The 23,185-nt window shown below is 44.6% G+C and overlaps 1 protein-coding gene across 4 annotated transcripts in view; it reads right to left on the bottom strand.

Annotated features, from left to right (window-relative positions):
• Positions 1-543: 543 nt before the first annotated feature.
• The window catches only part of PARP11 (poly(ADP-ribose) polymerase family member 11), a 33,447-nt gene continuing 10,805 nt past the window's right edge, over positions 544-23,185 (bottom strand). Inside the window, exons 2-9 of one of the 4 annotated variants that reach the window (XM_055568720.1) lie at positions 19,004-19,202; positions 14,732-14,860; positions 13,746-13,866; positions 11,078-11,153; positions 7,480-7,552; positions 7,267-7,397; positions 5,862-6,013; positions 544-3,987 (exon numbers count right to left, since the gene is read on the bottom strand). In XM_055568720.1, the coding sequence (XP_055424695.1) occupies positions 3,671-3,987; positions 5,862-6,013; positions 7,267-7,397; positions 7,480-7,552; positions 11,078-11,153; positions 13,746-13,866; positions 14,732-14,860; positions 19,004-19,198 (1,194 nt within the window). In that variant the 5' untranslated portion in view covers positions 19,199-19,202 and the 3' untranslated portion in view covers positions 544-3,670. Of the gene's footprint in view, positions 3,988-5,861; positions 6,014-7,266; positions 7,398-7,479; positions 7,553-11,077; positions 11,154-13,745; positions 13,867-14,731; positions 14,865-18,724; positions 19,203-23,185 lie in introns of those variants that run through there. The other 3 variants (XM_055568738.1, XM_055568730.1, XM_055568749.1) reach the window with 3 other exon arrangements.

Consider the following 23,185-nt stretch of genomic DNA (forward strand, 5'->3'; position numbering starts at 1 on the left):
GCAGACAGCCTCCTGGATTCTCCTCTGGGCCAGGAGCCACCGAGAGTGAAGGTACCAGGCCCTGGTCTGTTTCGGAATTTTCAATTGCATGGAGTAAATGTTTTCCGCCACGGGTTATGTGTTTAGCTGTTGCTTGTGATGATTCAAACCGAGAACAAGAGATTTCCCACACCTGCAAGTGGGTTATGTAAGAGTTACAGGAAACAAAACAGCTCAAGAGTCCATTAACTCTGAGCTGAGAACTGAGGTTTAAATAATGCAAGGTGGAAATGAGACACAGACATCGCAGAAAGAAATATATAACATACGCAGCCCTCCATGACCCGCTACAGGGAGCACTGATTACTCCATGTAGAAAGAGTGTATTTGTGAGTCCAGAGCAGCTCCCAGGTCTTGACCATCCTCACAGGAACAGTCTAGAAATGAAAGCGACGCTGATACAAAACCTTCTTCTTCGTCACCACAAGATCTAGGAGATTGTTTATCAACACATATTTTTTTTTTTACCCTGAGGCTGATATTACCAAAGTGATAAAAGAACAGTTACTATCAGCTGTTTATTCAGGGCAAAATTTTAAAAATCATTTATTCATGAATCTGGAATGGATTCCCTCTCCCCCAACCCCCACACACATGATGACAGGAAAAGATGGCAAACAGTGGTCTCCAGTCTCATTACACAGTGATGATACGACTCTCAAATCAGTCTACTGATCACAGCAAAGAGGACACTAACACCAATGAACTCGACATGATCACATTTAACAAGTTCATCAAAATCGGGTCTTTCTTATGAAAGAGGATTTGGAGTACGACCTCAGACAAGAATAACAGCACAGTTCTCTCTTACAATGTCTATTTCACAGCACTCTGCCTACAGAGAGGAGCTAGCTAGTGAAGTTCAGAGTTCACCTGGGGGGTTGCCTTGCAAGTTTCAACCTCAGGCTCTTAGTCTCCTGGAGGTCAGATCAGCTAATGTCCAGAAGTTGTGTGTGTGTGTGTGTGTGTGTGTGTGTGTGTGTGTGTGTGCGTGTGCGTGTGCAGTCACTCAGTCCTGATTCTTTGTGACCCCATGGACTGCAGCCCACCAGGCTCCTTTGTCCATGGGATTTTCCAGGCAAGAATACTGGAGTGGGTTGCCATTTCCTTCTCCAGGGGATCTTTCCAACCCAAGGATCGAAACCATGTCTCTTGAGTCTCCTGCCAATGAAAGTGAAAGTCACTCAGTTGTGTCCAACTCTTTGCAACCCCATGGACTGTGTCCGTGGACTTCTCCAGGACAGAATACTGGAGTGGGTGGCCTTTCCTTTCTCCAGGGTATCTTCCCAACCCAGGAATCGAACACAGGTCTCCTGCTTTGCAGGCGCATTCTTTACCAGCTGAGCCACAAGGGAAGCCCAAGAATACTGGAGTGGGTAGCCTATCCCATCTCCCGCAGATCTTCATGACCCAGAAATCGAACCGGGGTCTCCTGCATTGCAGGCAGATTCTTTACCAACTGAGATAAAATCTACAATAGTTATTCCATTCAAGCATTGGGGAGGCCATCAAATTAAACTGGAAGAGATAGCTGTGTTGAATTGGGGACTGTCTGAACATCAGTTTGTATGTGAGTAACAAATAAGTAGAAGAAAAAGATTGTCAGCATCTGCCTTCCTGATGTCTCTGAGGCCGTTTTTGCGAGCAGGTCCGCAGCAGCCTGGTGACTTTCTCTCCTGTATTTCCATGGTGACTTCCACATGTTTATAAAATGTGTCCTTTCTAAAAACACGAACAGCACTTCATCAAAACCAGCTGTTCCTCTGCACATCAGAGTCACGAACTCTCGGCTGTCACTTGGCTTCAGTGTGCTGGACACAGCTTCCTGGGTGCCAGGCGTCAGTGTGTGACCTACTCTCGGCGCAGTCACATGCCCTCAGGGCTGCAGGGAGTCTGGGGGAGGTGGCAGCTGAAGAACTGCCTCACCTAACCTGCTCCCTACGCCTTATTTGTATGATGTCTTTGCAGTTCAAGGGATAGCGCTGAGCATCCCAGGTGTGCACACTTACTGGGTTTTTCTTGAGAAGTTAAATTCCCTTCACTACCTTTCAGCCCAAATTGGGGTGAAGGTAATGGAGATGGAATTTAGTTCCAAAGTGAGTTCGAAAAAGGACTTCCAGGAAAGATACCAGTATTCTGGGGATTTCTCTGGTGGTGCGGTGTTAAGACTCTGCTCTTCTAAGGCAGGGGGGTGTGGCTTCAATCCCTAGTCAGGGAACTAAGATTCCACATGCCCTCGAAGTGCAAACAGAAAATAAATAAATAAATCTAGGAGATGGCAAAACTTCAGCTATAACCACCGAAAATCAAGGCTGGAAAAAGTCTTTAACAATCATATGATCAAATCCACCACCCGACACCTGAACTCCTATGTAACATCTCTGCCAAGTTGCTGTCCTGTCTCTGCTAGAATAGCTTTAGGGGCAGGAAGTTCTTTCAACGTCACCTATTCCTCCTTAAAATAGAACAGCCAGGCATATGGAACAGGTAAACAAACTTCACTGAGCACGATTATGAATCGTACCTAATTTTTCAAGACAGTGAGCAGACTGTCTACTGCTACTCAAAAGAACAAATCAGATTGGTTGCAAGCATCTCAGGCTTTCTGCAATGATTCAAAATGGGGAATTTAGAAGTGTGGGTTTTATAAATCATAAGTGAATAGCTGTGCATTTGGTGGGGGGAGGATCGGATTAAAAATCTCTTAGAAATAATCATTGTAAGAACCCAAAACAAAGGGAAAGTATGTGCTTGGTGCTGGAGAAGACTCTTGAGAGTCCCCTGGACAGCAAGGAGATCAAGACAATCAATCCTAAAGGAAATCAACCCTGAATATTCATTAGAAGGACTGATGCTGAAGCTCTAATACTTTGGACACCTGATGTGAAGAGCCAATTCATTGGAAAAGACCCTGATGCTGAGAGAGATTGAGGGCAGAAGGGGGAAACAGAGAATGAGATGGTTGGATGGCATCATTGATTCAATGGACATGAGTTTGAGCAAATTCTGGGAGACAGTGAAGGACAGGGAAGCCTGGCGTCCTGCAGTTCTTGGGGTCGCAAAGAGTTGGACACATGACTGAACAAGAACATGGGTTGTAAAAAAAATTTCCTTTTGAAGATGCAGTAAGTACCTTGTGTCTGATTTCTCTCAAGTTACTCAGGCTGCTTCAAGGTTTTAAACTGCCTCCCATCCTCCCAAAGACTAACAAAGCAACACATAGATCAGTGGATGATCATTTCAGAATTTGTTTACAAAGGCTCTGTTCCTCTGAAGGGACACTTTTATGTCTACATTTTAATTTTTTGATCATATATAGGACTAAGTCTACTTGAACTGAAAACATTCACCCTAAAGACACACATGTAAACTTTAAGGATGGAGTGACTCAGACGATTCCATTTTGAGCGCCGCCCTTCAACAGCAGTGGTACTGCGCTTTAACAAACTTCAGCGACAAACGGAAACAGAACAACAGACCAACCGTAAAGTCAGTGTGTCTTTTTATAGAGAGGCCTCTTTCTGCTTCAGAGGGATCAGAGCATTAACACTGAGTGGCCAGATGATCGGTGCGCAGACCTCCCTGCAAAAAAGAATACAGCTCCCTCAACCGCGGAGACTTGGATGTTAAATCAGTGAAAGTCTATCAGGTACTCGGGGTAGATCTGGTTGGCGTCGAACACCACAAAGACCCTGGGATTCCAGGTGTCGTCCACGCAGCTGTCATACAAGTTTACATAGCTGCCGTCTTTGGAGGGAGGGCGCATATATTTGGAGTCTCCATTTATGTAGTCTCCAATCAGCACTCGAGCGAGAAACATGGATTTGTGTGTTCGGAACAGATGCCGCTGCGGCAGGCTGACCCCGTGGATCTGGAACGTGTTTCCATGCTTTACGTCATCTTTGCAGAAGCGGCTGGAGTAAGCAGCGTCTCGAGCAAAATAGGTTCCTTAGACAGAAAGGGCGCGGAAAGCCAAGGTTACTCCAAGGAATGTATGGAACACAAGCGAAACTACTGGGGCTAGGGGGACAGACACAGGGAATCGTATAGCCAAGACAGACGTGGAATTCCCTCAACTAAGAAAAGAACAGAAATCTGTCTGCTGTGGACAGCTGCGATGCAGGCGGCCACTGGGGTGTGTGTGTTAGTACAGACCAGTCCCCACCACCCACACCATCCCCATCCCCACCAAAATGCAGCTACTAGACTTGTGTAGTGGTATTCAAAAAGAATATTACACGGACTTCCCTGGCAGTCCAGTGGTTAACAGTCCAAGCATCCAAGGCAGGGGTCCCGGGTTTGATCCCTGGTTGGGGAACTAAAATTCCACATGCCATGTGGTATGGCCAAAAACAAATCTTATAAATAAATCCAATATGTAAGACAGACACAAGTGGCTTCTGTGATTACAAGTGGCAGGACCCACCTCGTAACTGCCGGGACCTCCCTCCCTCTTCTATTTCCTTCCACCCTTTCCCACCTGCTACCCACCCATCTAAGCACCCATCACTGGGGAGCACAGTGAAACCATGGGTCTGCACACATGATTTCAAACCCCAAGAAACCATGTTTCTATTTTACAAGGTGACAGTTCAATAATATTTTTGGAAATGATAGAACCCCACATCCAGGAAAAGATTTCTGGAGAGAATGCAATTCAGCTCACACCTGAACATTCCAGAAGAACAAGCTCACGGGTCCACTGGCTAAACAGGAATCTCCATGAAGCGTCTGACTCTTCCAAACTGGGAAGTCTAGGAGGCTGCCCTCCATAAGGGAATACTTACCCAAAACACTTTGGAAATGAATTGCAAAGTCCCCTATTACTCAAATCCAGTGGGATTTATGTAATACCTTTCTGATCCTCTTACACAGTTAAATAAAGGGGATGGCCTTTTCAGCCGTTATTTTTTAAATTAATGCAGCCCCTCTTGCTGGAGAGAAGGTGCAAAATAAGGACCCAGCATACAGGCAATGCAGCTCACGCACATGCTAAGTCGCTTCAGTCGTGTCCGACTCTTTGCGACCCAGTGGACTATAGCCCGCCAGGCTCCTCTGCCCGTGGGATTCTTCAGGCAAGAATACTGGAGTGGGTAGCCATGCACTCCTCCAGGGGATCTTTCTGACCAGGGATCAAGCCTACGTCTCCTGCAATGCAGGCGGATTCTTTACCACTGAGCCACCAGGGAAGCCCAAGTTAAGGTCCACCTCTTAATGTTAATGTTTATGTTTATGTTAATATTTCCCCTCCCCTCTCTCCTTAACGTGCTTGTCTAGTGAGCAAAGACTAAGGAACTCAGACTTCCACAACATTAGGAAAAAGGGGAGGATTTCCCCCATTATTCTTTAAAGCTCATCAACATTCCAACCTATCATTTTCTAAAAAAAACAAACAAAAAATAGACCTATGTAACCATGTACACATTAACTGATTTATTTTTTAGTGCTCTGTGTACTTGACATAAAACAGTTTGGTGTACAGACTTATCCATGGAAAGGACTCATATGTTGGAAACTAAATGTCATAATGCAAAAATGAGCAAATCTAGACATGATGTCCCATCTGAATGGCTGGGACTTGGGGGCGGCAGTGGGGGGGTGGTTATCTGACCTCGGAGAGATGTGAAAAGTCTTCCTTCCATCTTGCACAAGCAGGAAGTGGCTTTTTGGCAGCTTGGAAACTCTAAGGGTGTGCCAGGAGCCTAGCATTTAACTTTTGCCTCTAACATTTAACTTAAAGCCTCTCGAGCCCCCGAATCTCATTAATCCTCTCTCAAAGAGAAGACTGTCTCCTAGCGCTCCAACTAGGTCCGGATGATTACCTTTTCCAAAGAGGGCACCGTGGAGGCCGTTGATTCTCCAGTCAAAGTTGTGAATGCAAATCGCCTCCACGAACTCACTGCTGGTGCCATGGAACAGCATTTGTTCATTAATCTGAGGCACGCCTCTTTTTTTCTTGAGCTGAGCCTTTTTCCTAAAAACACAATGCACAGACACAAAACACACACAAGTCTACTGTAAGTGGCATCCCTGATTCTTCAAGGAGTGAAGCGCAATAGAAAGGGTGAAACAGAAAACGGTAATTTAACATCTACCGTAAGTGGACATATAATAGCTCTGGAAAAAAGATAATCTCAAATGCTCTTGGGACATCTAAATTCGTTCATCAAAAATTACTAGTTAACAGACAAGGGTAAAAATTATACCCCAAACTACACTATAAATCAACTATACTTCAATTAAATATTTTAATTTTAAAAATTAAAAAAAAAAAAAACCTCTAGATCTCCCAGATGATGCCCCATCACCGTAAAATGACTGATTGCTTAAACCAGTCAAGCTTTACCGATACCTAAAAATGACACTACAGACAATAAATAACTGTTCACAGAGTCTCTAAATAGTGAAATTCCTTGAGCAAGGACTATGCCTTGATCATTTTATCCCCAAAGTGCGACATGTTAGTTGAACTGCACTTTTGAATCTTCAGGCTGGAAGGGACATAAAACCATCCAGTTCAACCCTCTTGTAAGTGGACAAACCTCTTCCAAAACATACAAAGATATTCCACGTAGGACTTACTGTAAAAGCAAAAAAACAAACATACTAAAAATGGCCTAAAATCCTCTCAAGAGAAAAAACTGAACAAATAATTACATATTTAGATATGAAAATTAAAATAATGAAATAGGTATACGTGTATTAACACTGATAACTCTTTTACAGACAACATTATTTTTCAAAAGAATGATGCAGAAAGAGATGTATAACTCAAAATAATAATGTGTATTGTATACAAACGAAGGTAGTAAAAACTATCCAACTGTGGATAAGAACGGCTGTCCCCAGCCTTTCAGGCACCAGGGACCGGTTTGTGGAAGACGATCCTTCCACGGACCAGGGGTGGGAGGATGGTTTCGGGATGACTCAAGGGAACGACATGTATTGTGCACTTTATTTCCATTATTATTGTACCAGCTCCACCTCAGGGGGTCAGGCATTAGATCACAGAGGTTGGGGACCCCTGCTGTACAGGAAGTTGGCAGCTTACAGAGCAGCTCTCCCTGGGGATGAGGAAGAGGCTGGGAAACCAGGTCAAAACACGTGGAGAAGAGCACGGGGTGCCGCTGGCGGTGAACACCATTGAGCGTTTGTGCTTTGCCGTCTCTGAGGCTGCAGAAAGTCTCAGAGGCCAAGGAGCAGGGTTCCGAGTGGAAATGGTCTCACCTGCAGAAGAACTCCCACAAGTCTAGGTTTTGAATTCTCTGAATCCTTTTAATTCTGTTGCGGTCCATTGTTTTCCCAAAGAGACTAGCGACTTCATTGTATTCGTGTGTCTGATTGTGCAATGGAATAAGCTGGAAAGAGAAGTTGGCACTGTGTTACCCGGGTTCTTCCCCACCTCTCCCGCGGCAGGTGGTCGCTGGGTGCTGCCCTCACCTGGTAGGGCAGCTCGGTGTTCACGTTCTCCCAGTGTGGCGGCATGGGGATGGCCTCGTTCTCACAGATGTAACTTGGAGCAGAAAAGACAAAACAACGTTTTAGAAGCCAATTATAATCACGGTCAACGACTCAGACATTTTCTCCCAAGCTGAATTATCATGTGACAAAAGCAGTAAAGTGTCGTCCTTGGTTTCTTTATTTTAAAACATTTACTGAATATTGGCTTGTGTGCAACTTTTTTAGGGGCTGCGTTGAGAAATCTGATGGGAAACTTCAAGAACGATATTATTTCAATCTTGTTTTCCTGAATTTGCCAGAGTTTCTTTTAAATGTAGGAAGACTTTAGGTGAAGAAAAGTAATTTCCAAGAAGAAAATCAACTTCTTGATTAAAATAAAACTCTTTTAACAGATTTAGTGTCTATTAAATACCACCCAGAACCCTCAGCTACATGTTCAATGTCCTTCAAGATCTATTATTAACTCAAATCTAAACCTTTCTCTCTTTATTGTCCACTAGGCCCCTGCACGGTCCTAATTAATTCACCCGAAGCAGAAGCTGGCAAAGTCATCTACCATGTTTAAGCCACTGGATGTGAACACAGAAAAAGACAATGACCTTGGGGAGCTTGATGGCAGAAGGCTATAACTGATACATGAATCCCGTCTGGTGACTGGAAGTTGTAGAAGAAATGTATCAACTTCTAGCCTGTCTTTAATCTAGCCTGTCTTTAATTTATTTTTTATTTTTTTAACTCGTTTTACCTTTGGGGACATCACACAATCATGATTTAAAGATGGGGACAAGAGTTTGAGCAAACTCAGGGAGATAGTGAAGGACAGGAAAGCCTGGCGTGCTGCAGTCCATGGTGTCGCAAAGAATCGGACATGACTCAGCGACTGGACAACAAAGGTGTAAGAGAGTGAGTGGTGGATGGCTTCCCTCCCTCTCCAGTCCCCGGTCTAGTTCTCACCTCTTGCCTCCACGCCGAGTAATCACTGCTTTTAGTCTCTTGGGTATTCTAGAACTTTAGGTTAACACAAACCTATGGGGTTTTTTGTCTGTTTGTTTTGCACACAGGAATGGCAGCATATTCCTGTGTCTTTTGTAGCTGCTCTATTTTTTTCACTACGTTCTCAGAGACCCTTCTGTATCATGGAGAGAACTCCCTAGCACACAGCCTGGCACACGCAGACACTCTGGACACTGGAGGATGAAGGCGTGCATTCTACTGATGCAGGGTACCCCAGTGCATGGACACACCCCCTCCTATTGATCACAGGTTCCCTATGGATGACATTTGGCTGTTTTCAACTCTTGCTGCCATTAAGGATGCTAGAGAACAAGTCTGTCCACTTGTCATTGTACATGGCCACTTGTCAAATTTTAAGAAAACATTTTTGGAATGGCATTTCTGGGTCAAAGAATATATTTATTCCTGACTTTAACAGAAACTTCCCAGAGGCCCTCCTGGAAGGCTACAGTCATTGACATTCCCAGCAGAAATGTCGAGAATGCCTACTTGTCCACAACCTCTCCGAAGAGGCGTGTTATCAGACTCTGGAATTTCTGTCAATCTGATAGTAAGAAATAACCTGGTATAATTTGTATTTCTCTTTTTTATAAGTGAGGCTGCATGAACTGCACAAATTCTTTTCTTATTCTTCTAAGGGGCTATTGGTTTTCTACTTAGAGATTCTTCAAAGTACTTCATATACTCCAGAGATTGTGATACCATGTAACAATACCTTTCCCAGGTTTTCTTTGTTTTTTGTTTGTTTTTTTCACTTTGCCTGAAGTATCTTTTTTGCTTCCCAGGTGGCTCAGTGGTAAAGTATCTGCCTGCAATGCAGGAGGCCTGGTTCGATTCCTGGGTTGGGAAGATCCCCTGGAGAAGGAAAAGGCAGCCCACTGCAATATTCTTGCCTAGAGAATCCCATGGACAGAGGAGCCTGGCAGGCTACAGTCCATGGGACTGCAAACAGTCAGGCACAACTTGGCGACTAAGCAACGACAGAAGTATCCTTCAGCTATGTAAAACGTTTTTGTTTGCTTATTTGTTGAATATTTACAGCCTTGGTTAATTGCAAATTTCTTGCCAACAGGAAATGTGCTATTCACTTTGCATGTCATAAGCGCTCAGTGTATTCCTGCAATAAACAAGCATTTCTGTATCAACACCTCTTGGTCGTCATTGCTCGTCTGTATCCTGCCTAACCATTCTTCCTTTTATTATCCTGCGTCTTGGACTCCGTTCTGGTTATTTCCCCCCCTCTCCTGTCTTTGTGCTATGGCTTCTATGGTCTGTGAGCGAACAAAGTGCCTAGCATTACATGCCTCTACCCACAAAAGGACACCAGATATAGTGACATACAATTACTATAACATTTTTCATTATTATGTCTCATTTTTCTCTCGGATTACATACCCTCTGAAGATAAGCAATTCCTTTCTTAAATTCCTTGTACTTAAGAATGAGGATATGATGAAGCTGGTAAGGAAGTAAAGTTCTCTCCCTTCCTAGAGCATTCATTATACAAGTACTTGCATAACTTATAAATCATGATCCTAAAATATATGCCCAAAGTCCCAAGAAGAGAAACTTCAAAAACTTTTTTCTTTAATCCTTTCAAAACATCTCCTTGGAAGAAGCAAATGGGCATCTCCTACAATTCACATGCTATTAAACAGCATTTTTTGTTTGTTTCATTTTAAATTCTTTGAACAACAGGAATCTCAATACTCAATTGAGGAATCATTCCCAATAATAGGAGACACGCCCTAAAGTTTTTCCCTTCAACTTTACTCATGTGAATAACACCTATTTATTCTCTTGTTTCTCTTGTGACATTTATAGCAGGGCTTCCCTGGTGGCTCAGTGGTAAAGAATCTGCCTGCCAATGCAGGAGATGTGGGTTCGATCCCTGGGTCAGGAAGATCTCCTGAAGGAGGAAATGGCAACCCACTGCAGTATTCTTGCCTGGAGAATCCCCATGGACAGAAGAGCCTTGTGGGGCTACAACCCACGGGGTCTCAGAGTGGGACATGACTTGGTGACTAAACCACAAGGCATTTATAGCTTTTCAGGATAGGACAGCAGGCAGCTGGGCCACCGTCCCATGCGCTCCTGTCTTCCCAGGCCCCCTTAGTCACTGCAGATCTGAAATTACCTCCATGAGTTGCCCTGTGGGGTTCAGTGGAGGTGAGGACAAAGTGGGTAATTACTCAGGATTTACAACCCAAATAATTGGATGGTTCCAGGAGAGTCTTTCCAAGCTAATTTGAACTTACCTCGGTAGGTTATTTTAAGGATTTATAGTAGAGATCATTAGGCATTTTTAAACTACCGCTCAAACTGCTCTAAAGAATTGAAAAATACATCTATCTAAGGGAAATGAAAAGGACGACAGGAAAGGAAATGCCAGTCAAAAATGACAGTACGGCTCATGCATCAACAAATGTGAAATTCAGTAAAGATTAATATTAAGATCATTAAATAACCCACCAAAACATTCTCCGTCTACTTATTCCTCTGCCAAACGTTAAAGAAGAGGAGAGGGACAGCCCACTCTTTGCAGCCCATTCCCCCACAATACCTGAAAGCACTGATGGAAAAGGGGGCTCTTTTTATTAAGCGCTGCTTCCCCGTGGTGAGGTTCATCTGCTTCATTTCTGTGCACGGAGACAAAGAGGTGAGTCACGGGAACACGCTGGGCGACGCGACGTCACGAAGCTCTGCAGCCGCACAATCGACGGTCAAGGACCACGGGCTTCAGGAGCAGCTGCCAGCAGCAGCGTTACTAGGGATGCCTGACCGCACGCCTGGCTGCCAGCTTCCCCGCTGGGTCTAAGCTAACACAGGAGGAGGCCACCCTCACACACGGCTCAGTGTGTAGGGTCTATTCCTTTTCGTACCATGCTTGAGTTAAACATGTGAACAGAGAGGGGTTCTCAACTTTGGAAAATTAAAGGTACTAGGAAGAGAAAGAAAGTACTGACTTTTCTGACTGGCTTCTTTAATGTTTGATTGTTTCAAAAATTTTGGAAATAACAACAAAAACATAAAAGATACATTACCATGATAAAACTTGCACAACTCACAGTTTCAAAAATTTGTACATTCCTTGCGTTCTCTGTAAATTGTACACCTAAACCAAAAAAATAGAAAACCTAGCTAGACTCAGTACAGACTCACACGAGAGATGCTAGTGGTAAGAGGCTAATGAATGACTGACGTATCACTTTCTTCTCTCTTCTCTTGCTCAGCCATGGCGGTATTTGCCAGGTCCACCTCATCATCCCCACCGAGGTCGGTGCTAAGTCTTACCGAGGGGATTCTGGTCAGTTCACCACCTTGTCTAAGTGGATGTCATTCCACTCCAAGACGAGGTGGCCCACCCAGCCGGGCTGACGCTGTGAGAAGTGTGCTCACCCTCCTGGGCTGACGCTGTGAGAAGTGTGCTCACCCCCCTGGACGCCTAGGCTCTGCACACGCTGGCGCAGCCACCATGCGGCGAGAAAGCAGGTCGTCTCAGAAGCTGAGCTGGCTCGTGACAAAATGATGGGGGCTAATTTTGCCAATGTACATGTGAAATGCTAATACCTACACTTTCGAAACAGTGTCATTATATAGAGGGGTGGGAGCTGGTGTTTATGTGACTCTTGTTCTTTGATAGACTTTTCTTTTTTTTTTTAAACAAACTGCACTGTCCAAGAGAAATGCTCCCCCAGATACAGTTCACTAGAAAGTATTCTTTCAAAGACACATGGCTTGCTGGAGCACCGACCAAACGCTTTGACGAGTCCTGCCCTCCACGTGAAGCTTGAGGTCTGCACGTCATGACGTCCCAGTGAGGCTTCAACACTGACAGGTGTGCACCAGCCTCACATGTCCACCAGCACCTTCCGTCTAAGACAAGTGTCGGGCCCCTTAAAGGCAGCCAATTTGCCTAATGTTGTAAAAAATGCTATGTTTAGTCAGCACTGCTGCTGCTGCTGCTGCTGCTAAGTCGCTTCAGTCATGTCCGACTCTGTGCGACCCCACAGACGGCAGCGCACCAGGCTCCCCGGTCCCTGGGATTCTCCAGGCAAGAACACTGGAGTGGGTTGCCATTTCCTTCTCCAGTGCATGAAAGTGAAAAGTGAAAGTGAAGTTGCCCAGTCGTGTCCGACTCCTAGCAACCCCATGGGCTGCAGCCTACCAGGCTTCTCCATCCATGGGATTTGCCAGGCAAGAGTACTGGAGTGGGGTGCCATTGCCTTCTCAGTAGTCAGCACTAACTCTTGATTAAAAACAAACAAACAACTCTGGGGGCACAGCAGTCACTGGAGACTTGGCTGCATCAATGTCTTAGTGGAAAATTTAACCCCCTTCAGCATGTCTGGGCCTTGGCTCCTCTAGGGCAATCTCCTGGGTTTCACCAGCCCCCTACCCCCCACCACAGCCAGCGCTCACTGTTATAAGGACTCCACTCTCAGGAACCAGGAAAGAACACCTGACCTGGATGACAGAGCTGTGTGGCAGCACAAAGGCACTGTTGTTAAGAAAGCCGCCCTCCCTCCAGGTCCTGTTTGCCTCTGAGCAGTAAACAGTTGAGGCTGGCAACTGGAGAAGGCAGTGTGAGTGCAAGAGGTTTGTCAAAGGGTCTCTAAAAGCATGCCCTTGGATTTCATCACAGATGAATGTCCATCCGGGATTAATTTCATCACAGATGAAATCCAAGTGGGGCTGATTTCCAGACTAGCTGGCTGGAAATGAGAGATCCAGAAATCAGAAAGTGGCCAAAGGCAATGTCCACTGAAGAGTGGTTTTCTAGGCAAGACACCAAGAGATGGGTCATTTGGCTGAACTTTGGTCTTAAAACTAGAACCGGCCACCTAGGACTTTGTCACGTAACTGCTCTGGTTGATCCTGAAATCACCTGATGGCTCCTACCTATTTCAAGAGACTTAAAGGATGAGGAGCAACACAATGGCTTAGAGGCGTTTTGTGTTCCTTAGGTGAGAAGCATTATATGAAGTGAAGAGATACGAAACTCTCCATGTACATCACTATCTATAAGCATATGAACACACCTTTATAAAAGGCAAATCCAAAAGATTTTAAATGTTGAATTTTTGTAGAGGCATCTTTATGTGTTACAAAAAGGGTTTACTTTGCCATTTGCAAATATTAATATATCAACTAATCCTGATCTGCAGAACTGTAGATTACACCATATCAACACACTAAGAACACACAACTATTAGGGGAAAAAAACATACCTGCAAAGTCTATCTTGTAGCTGAATTTGGAAGTGGTAAAAGAAATGGAGCCACAAGGGTTTGCTTTGAAGCTTTTTTCGATATCTTCACTGCTAACTGAACACTGAATGTTGGTATCCGGCTTTAAGACAAACCAGAAAGTTCATTTACCAGCTGTTCACAGAAACGGCTTGGCCACAGAGGCAGGTACTGGGGGACAAGACAGAGAATGGAGGGACAGAGGAAACTTGCTGACCTGTCCTAGTTACCAACACATGGGGAGAATCGGCTAAGACAACATGTGGGCAAAAGGCTTAAGGATTTTCAGCACACACACACAAAAAACTTTAATGACTGGTTATAAGGCCTTTTTCCAAAGTATTGCAATATTCTCAGATTATTGCCAAAATGACACATCTTAAGTGGCTCAAATCAAATCTTTTAAGTAGCCTCGTAAGTGAAAAAAGAAAAAGGACCACAAACTTTTGAGTGTGGGCTCACGTCTCAGCTTAACTGTTAATTAACTGTGTGACTTGGGACCAGTTACATTAACTTTCCTGAGTTTCCCAGTCTTTGGCTGTAAGAGAGTGTTAGCATCTGCTTTCGGGCTGCTATGAGGCTGGAGAACACATATCTACACCCTCTGACTTGACACTGGGAGCACAGAGGCGCTTCATGCAGGCTTGGTCTCTTCCCTGACCATTTGTCCACCAAGCCAGGCCTGGCCTTGCGCACACATGCCCAGACCACACACCCCGCAGACACGCTCATCCCGCAGACACGCTCACCCTCTGGACACATAGAAAACATACGCCGTACCTTCTAAGAAAACACTGTGAAAACCTGGGGAAGGGGAGAGGAGCCAAAGAGTTTGACTTTTCTTTTAGTTCCGCTCTCTGACTTCCCTAAGGTTTGGTTTCTGGCGGGTGCAGCTTCTACTGATTTTTCACGCGAGCATGACGATGCTCCGCGTTTAACCCCCGCCGCCCCACCCAGAGGGGCGCTACCTGAAACATGTGCCACTTGCCGCACTCCGCCAAGTAAAACCAGCCCCACTGTGTGTCTGACGTGTCCATCTCATCCACCTCGCTGTCTGTCGTCTTGGATAAGAATTCTTCTGCTTTGTGAAACATCTCCTGAAGTGCCGGAAAGAGAGAGGAAGAGATCGTTTTCTTAGCAACCAGTGCGCTGTTTACACATCACTTTTTTTTTTTTTTTACTTATTTATTTAATGTATTTACTTGGCTGCAGGTCCAGGGGGCCGCTAGCGGTAAATAACCCACCTGCCAATGCATGAGACTTAAGAAACGCCAAGTTTGATCCCTGGGTCGGGAAGACTCCCTGGAGGAGGAAATGGCAATCCACTCCAGTATTCTTGCCTGGAGAACCCCATGGACAGAGGAGCCTAGCAGGCCATGGTCCATAGGGTCACCAAGGGTCGGACATGACTGAAGTGACTTAGCATCCACACCACATCTTGGTTGTGGCATGTGGGATCCCGTTCCCTAACCAAGGATTGAACATCGGCCCCCTGCATTGGGAACACTGAGTCTTAGCCACTGGACACCAGGAAGTTTCTACACATCATTTTTCTTCTCACAAAGACCTGTATGTCCACTGTGATGCTGACAAGCAGCATACTGTCTCGCATATTGGCTCTGAAGATAAACATTTAAAATGATGAATATCACATTTGCACATCGGACATGGAACATAAAGTTCCAGTTTTTAGCAGCAACTGCTGGAGAAACAGTTTGGAGGTTTGGGATTAACTGCTTATAAGAGAAGTTCCCAGAGTGGGCTGTTTAGGGAAAAAAAAAAGGAAAGCCTCAGTGTGTGTGCTCAGTCTCTAAGTCATGTCTGACTGTTTTGCGACCCTAGGACTGGAGCCCGCCAGGCTCCTCTGTTAGATTTCCCAGGAGTGGGTTGCTGTTTCCTTCTCCAGGGAATCTTCCCAAGGGGTCAAACCCAAATCTCTCATGTCTTCCACATTGGCAGGCAGGTTCTTTACCACTGCACCACCTGGGAAGCCTCGATTCAGTCTGGGATTGATTATGAAGTAAACCACAAATTTTAATTTTACACTTAAACTGTCCATGGTCTGTTTAAAAAATCTTGGTGTTTATTTAAAAAAAAAATATTGACTATCATTGCTTAACAAATAAGACAATCAATCAGACACTTGGGTGGATGCATCGATGTCCCTGCCACCACTTAAGCAAGCTGTATCAGCACTGAGAAGCACTCCAGCTTCTCAGTTCAGCGCCGAGAAATATGTCTTATCCTCTGTTCATGTATTTGGCTGAAGGATTCACGCTACCACTACTAGTTACGACCAAATACTGACACATTTGATTTTTGTTTTAAACATTTGTATTTTGGGAACTCGCTGGTGGTCCAGCGGCTGAGACTGAAGAGTTTTCACTGCCAGGGCCCGATTCAATCCCTGGCTAGGGAACTAAGATCCTGCAAGCTGTGTGGCATATCTTTAAAAAAAGCAGTTAATTTTCATATTTCATTTAATGGGATGGAAAGATGTTTGTAATATATAGTATTGAGAGTACAAAAAGGCTATAATAAATGGAAACAGTATGATCCAATTTTAATAAAAATATACATCTATCTTTACCCACATAAATGTGTATATGTCTATATATGCACATGTGTATATGCATACACACAGAAAAGTCCAAATGGATATACATTTAACACGGCTTTTTCTCTGAATGTTAGGATAATAATAGTAATAATAGTAACCCTTATATAACTCTTCAGTTCAGCTCACTTCAGTTCAGTCGCTCAGTCATGTCCGACTCTTTGTGACCCCATGGACTGCAGCACGCCAGGCCTCCCTCTTTAACACCAACTCCCAGAGTCCACCCAAACTCATGTCCATCGAGTCAATGATGCCATCCAACCATCTCATCCTCTGTCGTCCCCTTCTCCTCCTGCCCTCAATCTTTCCCAGCATCAGTCTGTTCAAATGAGTCAGCTCTTCACACCAGGTGGCCAGTGTTGGAGTTTCAGCTTCAGCATCAGTCCTTCCAGTGAACACCCAGGACTGATCTATAGGATGGGCTCTTCCTAGGTGCCAGATGCTGTCCCCAGTACTGCACGAGCAACACTCACTACAGCCCTGTAACATAGGTACTATTACTACCCCACATTTATAAATGAGAAGGTCACACCAGGGAAGCCAGGGTTCAAACCCAGGCAGTGCAGACCCAGGGTCTGTGCACTTCCACACAATGGAACACTGCCTTATATTTCCTTATCAATGATTTTACAATCTTGTCTATATCATGTACATGTTATTATTTTTGAAAGTTTTAAACACTTTTGGGTGGAGAATGTGATGAAGAGGAGGTCACCAGAAAAGAGGGAAAGAGGTGAGTCATGAAGATTCAACTTTACCTAGAACGCAGCTTCCTGTCCTCATTCTCTAAGGGTTTTTAAATTACTAAATTTGCACAGCTAATATATGAATATATTCTCCTTGCAAAAAAGCAGAACATTCAAGATAAAGCTAAAGACTTCTTTGACCATCATTTCCCTTCCTGGTGGCTCTCACCTGCTTTCTCCACGGTTAATCAACACTATTCACTTAACTGTGTATCATTCAGACTTTGTGTGTGTGTGTGTGTATGTGTGTGTGTTTCATCATACACACACACACACAAAGTTAAACGGTTACTGGTGATTTGTCATAACTTTAATTTCCTGTATCTCTGATTTTTCTTTTTTTTTTTTTTTTTGGCAAAGAATATGTACTACTTGGGCAATTTGGAAAATACTTGTTTTAAATTTCATTCTTTCAAGTATCCAGAAGTGGTGTCACCTGGGATAAGCTTCTATGCCCTTGTTGAGAAACCTTCTATGCCCGGTTTCTTCTCACAAACCTGAGATGAGAAGATCCTTCTTCCCTGGCTGCTGGGAGACATGACGCCCAGTCCTGCAGAGTACCACGCACAGTACCTGAGCACAGGGGATGGGGCTTGTTATTTTTTCATTCATTTTTGGAAACTCTCTCCAAGGAACGCTTTGTAATTATGTTCAGGAATTTCCCTTCATGTTTTAAAGTGGATTGGCTGCTAAGAAATGAAAACCAGAACACCCTCAGAGCAAGAGCTGTAGATTTAGGCTCTGCTGTGTGGCTCAGTAGGTAAAGAATCCGCCTGCCAACGCAGGAGACATGGCCTTGAACCCTGGGTTCGGAAGATCCCCTGGAAGAGGAAACGGCAACCCACTCCAGTGTTCTTGCCCGGAAAATCCCATGGACAGAGGTGCCTGGCAGGCTACAGTCCGCGAGGTCGCAGAGTCAGATGTGATTTAGCAGCTGAGCACACAGCACCCGCACTCCACCTTATATATTTTACCAGGAATAAAGGCAGTGATTTAAATTTTAAGACCAGTTGTGTAAGTTATTCACAGCGCCTACTCTTCCTTATTATTTACTCTTCACCTCATTTGCCCATTTTACTGTGAGAGACACAGAAAGCAAGAGTGACCTAAATTTAGTTTTTCTTCCGAAAATAACTTGAAAAATTGGGAAGGATGAATTTCAAGGAAGTAGTTCGGATAAATATTTGGCTTATGAGTTCCATCGAGGAGAAGAGGGATGGGAAGTAGAAAAGCCCCCCGGACACAGCAAACATGCCACCGGTGTGCTGCGGTGCGTCACACTAACCCAGGACCACACCGCGAGCCAGGTCACAAGGGGGCCTGTTCACCACAGTCCTTTCCAGGAGGCCCGTCAAAGGCAGCTGTGTGTGTGTCAACAGGCCAGAGGGGCGCCCAGGACAGACGTGTCTCATCATCCCTGTATAGAGAGGGCCATACCACAGGCCGGTACCACTGCCCTAAGGAGCTTCAGATTTTATAAAATTCCTCGTCAATTTACACTAATTTTTCCCTCCACAATCCAAGGCACAAGAGAAGTCATTATCCTCCAATTAATGTTGGGGGGGAGGGGGGGAACGAAATAGAGGAAAGATAATTACATTGTCTAGAATCACACAGCTGGCAGTTCAAAGAAGATTCTAGAAATATCCGAGGCCTCTGGAGCGTCCGTTCTTCCCTAAGATGCCAGCCCCCTGTCTCTTCTCTCCTCTGGGGCTAAAGGTGAATGTGACCGCTTTGCTTCACAGATGCTATGACTTTCTTTCTATAGACTCAGTTCATAAGACTAACTTGTATGGTTTTCAACAAGTTCACCCTCCAAAAGAATGGCTAGTGTATATAATTAGGCTCAAAGAGGTAAGTCAAGCTTCAGTGAATACCTTTAAAATACTGTAACCACGGAAGTAATGTATCGAGGTTATGATACATTTATAGGCAATGAAAGGAGTGTGTACAAGCTGTCCACCAGAGAGGAGGCAGTCAATAAATGTCAGTGAGATGGGTTCGATCAGCCAGGATTCCATACTCTGCTTGATCTTCTGGTTAACTGGCAGACAATGATACTTCCTGCACATCAGGCTGAGGAGAAAAAAAAAAAGTTAATGTAAAGTGGAAAAAAACGTTTTGTAAATTTTCAAGTGCAATGCGTATGCTGGAGGAGCCTGTCTACAATGCTGGCTTTTCCAAAGGGAATATTTATGGGGCCTGGGAGCAATCAGTTTGGATCATCAAATTGAAAGGCCAGGTGGAAGATAAGTTTAAAGTCAAAATCCTGGCCTGTGAGAGAAAAATGACATTCCAGATGGCTAAAACCCTCTGATAAGTTGATTAAAGTAAGTATCACTTGTTTGGTTAGTATAAACATAACACCTTGAGGAAATAATATTTGGTAATGAAAACCTCCTTGTTTCTTATATGTGTCAAAGCGTGAACTGTTAGTCGATCAGTTGCATCCGACTCTTTGCAACCCCATGGACTGCAGCCTCCTCTGTCCATGGGATTATCCAAGTAAGAATACTAGAGTGGGTTGCCATTTCCTGCTCCAAGAAATCTTCCCAACCCAACGATCAAACCTGGGTCTCCTGCACTGCAGGCAGATTCTTCACCATCTGAGCCACCAGGAAAGCCCCCCTTATTATAGGAAGAAGGTCCAAAACTAAGTATCAAAAGCTTAGAAACAGGGTGGAACTTTTGGAATGACAAAACTGCATTTTAACTGGTGGACATTATTTTAAAGAACAACAACATTTAGTCTCTGGAAACTATCCTAAGAGCATAAAGCAAAAGTATTTGCTCAAGAAAATCTACGAAGTCTCAGAGCAGGCAAGGGAGGGTCTGGCCTTTGAGCTGAGGTCTGCTCCATCAGCCCTGCTCCCCCTGCTCTGTGTTGCAGACAAGAAGACAGGGGTTTCCTCTCTGTCCAGCTGCTAGTCTGGGGCTACGACACCCTGGAAGGGGCCGACTGCCCCCACGTGCAGAAGGTCTATTTCGGGCAGACAACACCAAGGACTCGTCTCCTTTCCTCTACCCAGTCCCCACTCATTTGGTGGAAGCTCCTGTCCAGACCCAACATGCTGTGAATACGGGGCCCTGACTGCTTCCACCTAGTCTGCTCCCAGGGTAAAGTTTTCATGGCAGGAGGAGTAAGTCAAGACGACCGAGGGCTGTCATCTCCCCTCTCGCCCAGTGCCCACTCAGAGAAAGGTGGCACTCTAGGAAGAATGGGCTCCCATCTCCAGCTCCAGGTGCAGTGACACTGGGGTTCTATTTACTGGAGCAAAGGTACACCCCTGCTTAGGGTGTAGAGATCCATGTATCTGCCTGAGGGGGCTGGCTTTACGTGAACAGAGAGTAGAGAACCTCATGCCTAAGAACATTATTGGAAAAAAAAAAAGCAATCTTTTCATGAAATTAAGGAGAAGCTCTGATATAAGCAGAATGGCAGACTAGTCAAAAAGTAACATAGAGAACCAGGGAAAGCCAACAAGAGCCCACATGGAATCAAGAGTGGCAGTGGGAAGGCTGTGCACAAGCTCTAGGCTGTACCAACCCAGGAGTGGTCAGAGCAGGTCCTGGGGCCTATGTGACATCTCCAAGGCTGCACACCAATCCATCAGCATGCGGGGAACCTCAGTGGCACAGGGGCTTAAACATTTCTTCTAACAAAACACCAAGTGAACCGCCCTTTTCCGCCGAGTCTTTTATTAAAAAATCAGTTGTCCACGTTTGTGGGCCTACTTATAGACCTTCTATTCTAATAAACATTTTTTCTATTTTGAATACATGGTTTTGAGTGGAGTTTCATGTCATGTTGCTTGCTCAGTCGTGTCCAACTCTCTGACCTGTAGCCCGCCAGGCTCCTTTATCCATGGAATTTTCCAGGCAAGAATACTGGAGTGGGTTGCAATTTCCTCCTCCAGGGGATCTTCCCGATCCAGGGATTGAACCCACGTCTCTGGCATCTCCTGCATTAGCAGGTGGATTCTTTACCACTAGTGCCACTTAGGAAGTCCACAGTTTCATACTGAATCTTTTAATCAGGTAGCATTCAGTTCAGTTCAGTTGCTCAGCTGTGTCCAACTCTTTGCAACCCCATGAACCGCAACACACCAAGCCTCCCTGTCCATCATCAACTCCTGGAGTCCACCCAAACCCATGTCCATTGTGTCGGTTATGCCATCCAACCATCTCATCCTCTGTCATCCCCTTCTCCTCCTGCCCTCAATCTTTCCCAGCATCAGGGTCTTTTCAAATGAGTCAACTCTTTGCATGAGGTTGCCAAAATATTGGAGTTTCAGCTTCAGCATCAGTCCTTCCAATGAACACTCAGGACTGATTTCCTTTAGGATGGACTGGTTGGATCTCCTTGCTGTCCAAGGGACTCTCAAGAGTCTTCTCCAACACCACAGTTCAAAAGCATCAATTCTTCACTGCTCAGCTTTCTTCACAGTCCAACTCTCACATCCATACATGACCACTGGAAAAACCATAGCCTTGACTAGACGGACCTTTGTTGGCAAAGTAATCTCTCTGCTTTTGAATATGCTATCTAGGTTGGTCATAACTTTCCTTCCAAGGAGTAAGTGTCTTTTAATTTCATGGCTGCAATCACCATCTGCAGTGATTTTGGAGCCCCCCCAAAATAAAGTCTGACACTGTTTCCACTGTTTCCCCATCTATTTCCCATGAAGTGATGGGACCAGATGCCATGATCTTAGTTCTCTGAATATTGAGCTTTAAGCCAACTTTTTCACTCTCCTCTTTCACTTTCATCAAGAGGCTCTTATAGTTCTTCTTCACTTTCTGCCACAAGGGTGGTGTCATCTGCATATCTGAAGTTACTGATTTCTCCCGGCAATCTTGATTCCAGCTTGTGCTTCTTCCAGCCCAGCGTTTCTCATGATGTACTCTGCATAGAAGTTAAACAAGCAGGGTGACAATATACAGCCTTGATGTACTCCTTTTCCTATTTGGAACCAGTCTGTTGTTCCACGTCCAGTTCTAATTGTTGCTTCCTGACCTGTATACAGGTTTCTCAAGAGGAGGTCAGGTGGTCTGGTTCGCACTCCAAATTTGTTCTTCTTTCTCAGAACTGCTTTGGCAAGTCTAGGTCCATTCATATTTGACTGGGATTGAATAGTGAGTGAGCTACCTGGAACTGGCATCTCAACAATATTTAGTATTCCAACCCATGAATGAGGTATGTCTCTTGACTTATTTACATCTTCTTTAACTGTTTTCAATGTTTTATAGTTTTCAATGTACAGATCCCACACATCATTTCTGCAAGATTCATACCTAGGTATGTCATATTTTTGATACTACTGTAAATGGAACTGCATTTGAAATTTCAATTTCTGATTGAATGTTGCTAGTATGTAGATATATGTTGATTTGGGGATATGGTTTCTGTATTTGGCAACCTTAGTAAACTCATTTATTAATTCTAGAAAACTTCTGGACATTTCATCACATTTCTATATAGGCGTCATACAGACAGAAGCTTTCCTTCTTTCTTCTAGCATACAGATGTCTGTTTTTTGTTTTCTGTGCTTTTTCTTGTCTTACTGCACTGGTTATAATTTCCAGGATAAAGGTACATAAACAACAGGCATCACTTCCTCATTCCTGATCTTAGTGGGGAAGCATTCAGTCTTTGACTACTAAGTTTAATATTAGATACAGGTATTTCATAGATGTCCCATATGTCAGGGGTCCCCAAGGTCAACCTGAGGCTCATGAGAGAAGAATTCACAGGACTGAGTTGGTCGATTCATAGCTATAGTTTATTACAGTAAAAGTACACAGAGTGAAATAAACACCACAGGGAAATTGGATGGGGTAAAGTCCAGAGGAACCATGTTCAAGCTTTCAAGTGTCCCTTCCCACTGGAGTCACACAGGACACTTAATTCTCCCAGAAACTATGTGGGCAACAGAGTGCTGCCCACCAAGGACATTCACCTGAGCCTAGGTGTCCAGGGGTTCTACTGGGTATTGGTCATGCAAGCATATAGCACCTGTGTGGGTGACCCACCTCAGCTGCCAAAGTTCCAGACCTCC

Source organism: Bubalus kerabau, chromosome 1, assembly GCF_029407905.1.
Source record: "Bubalus kerabau isolate K-KA32 ecotype Philippines breed swamp buffalo chromosome 1, PCC_UOA_SB_1v2, whole genome shotgun sequence".
NCBI lineage: Eukaryota > Metazoa > Chordata > Mammalia > Artiodactyla > Bovidae > Bubalus > Bubalus kerabau.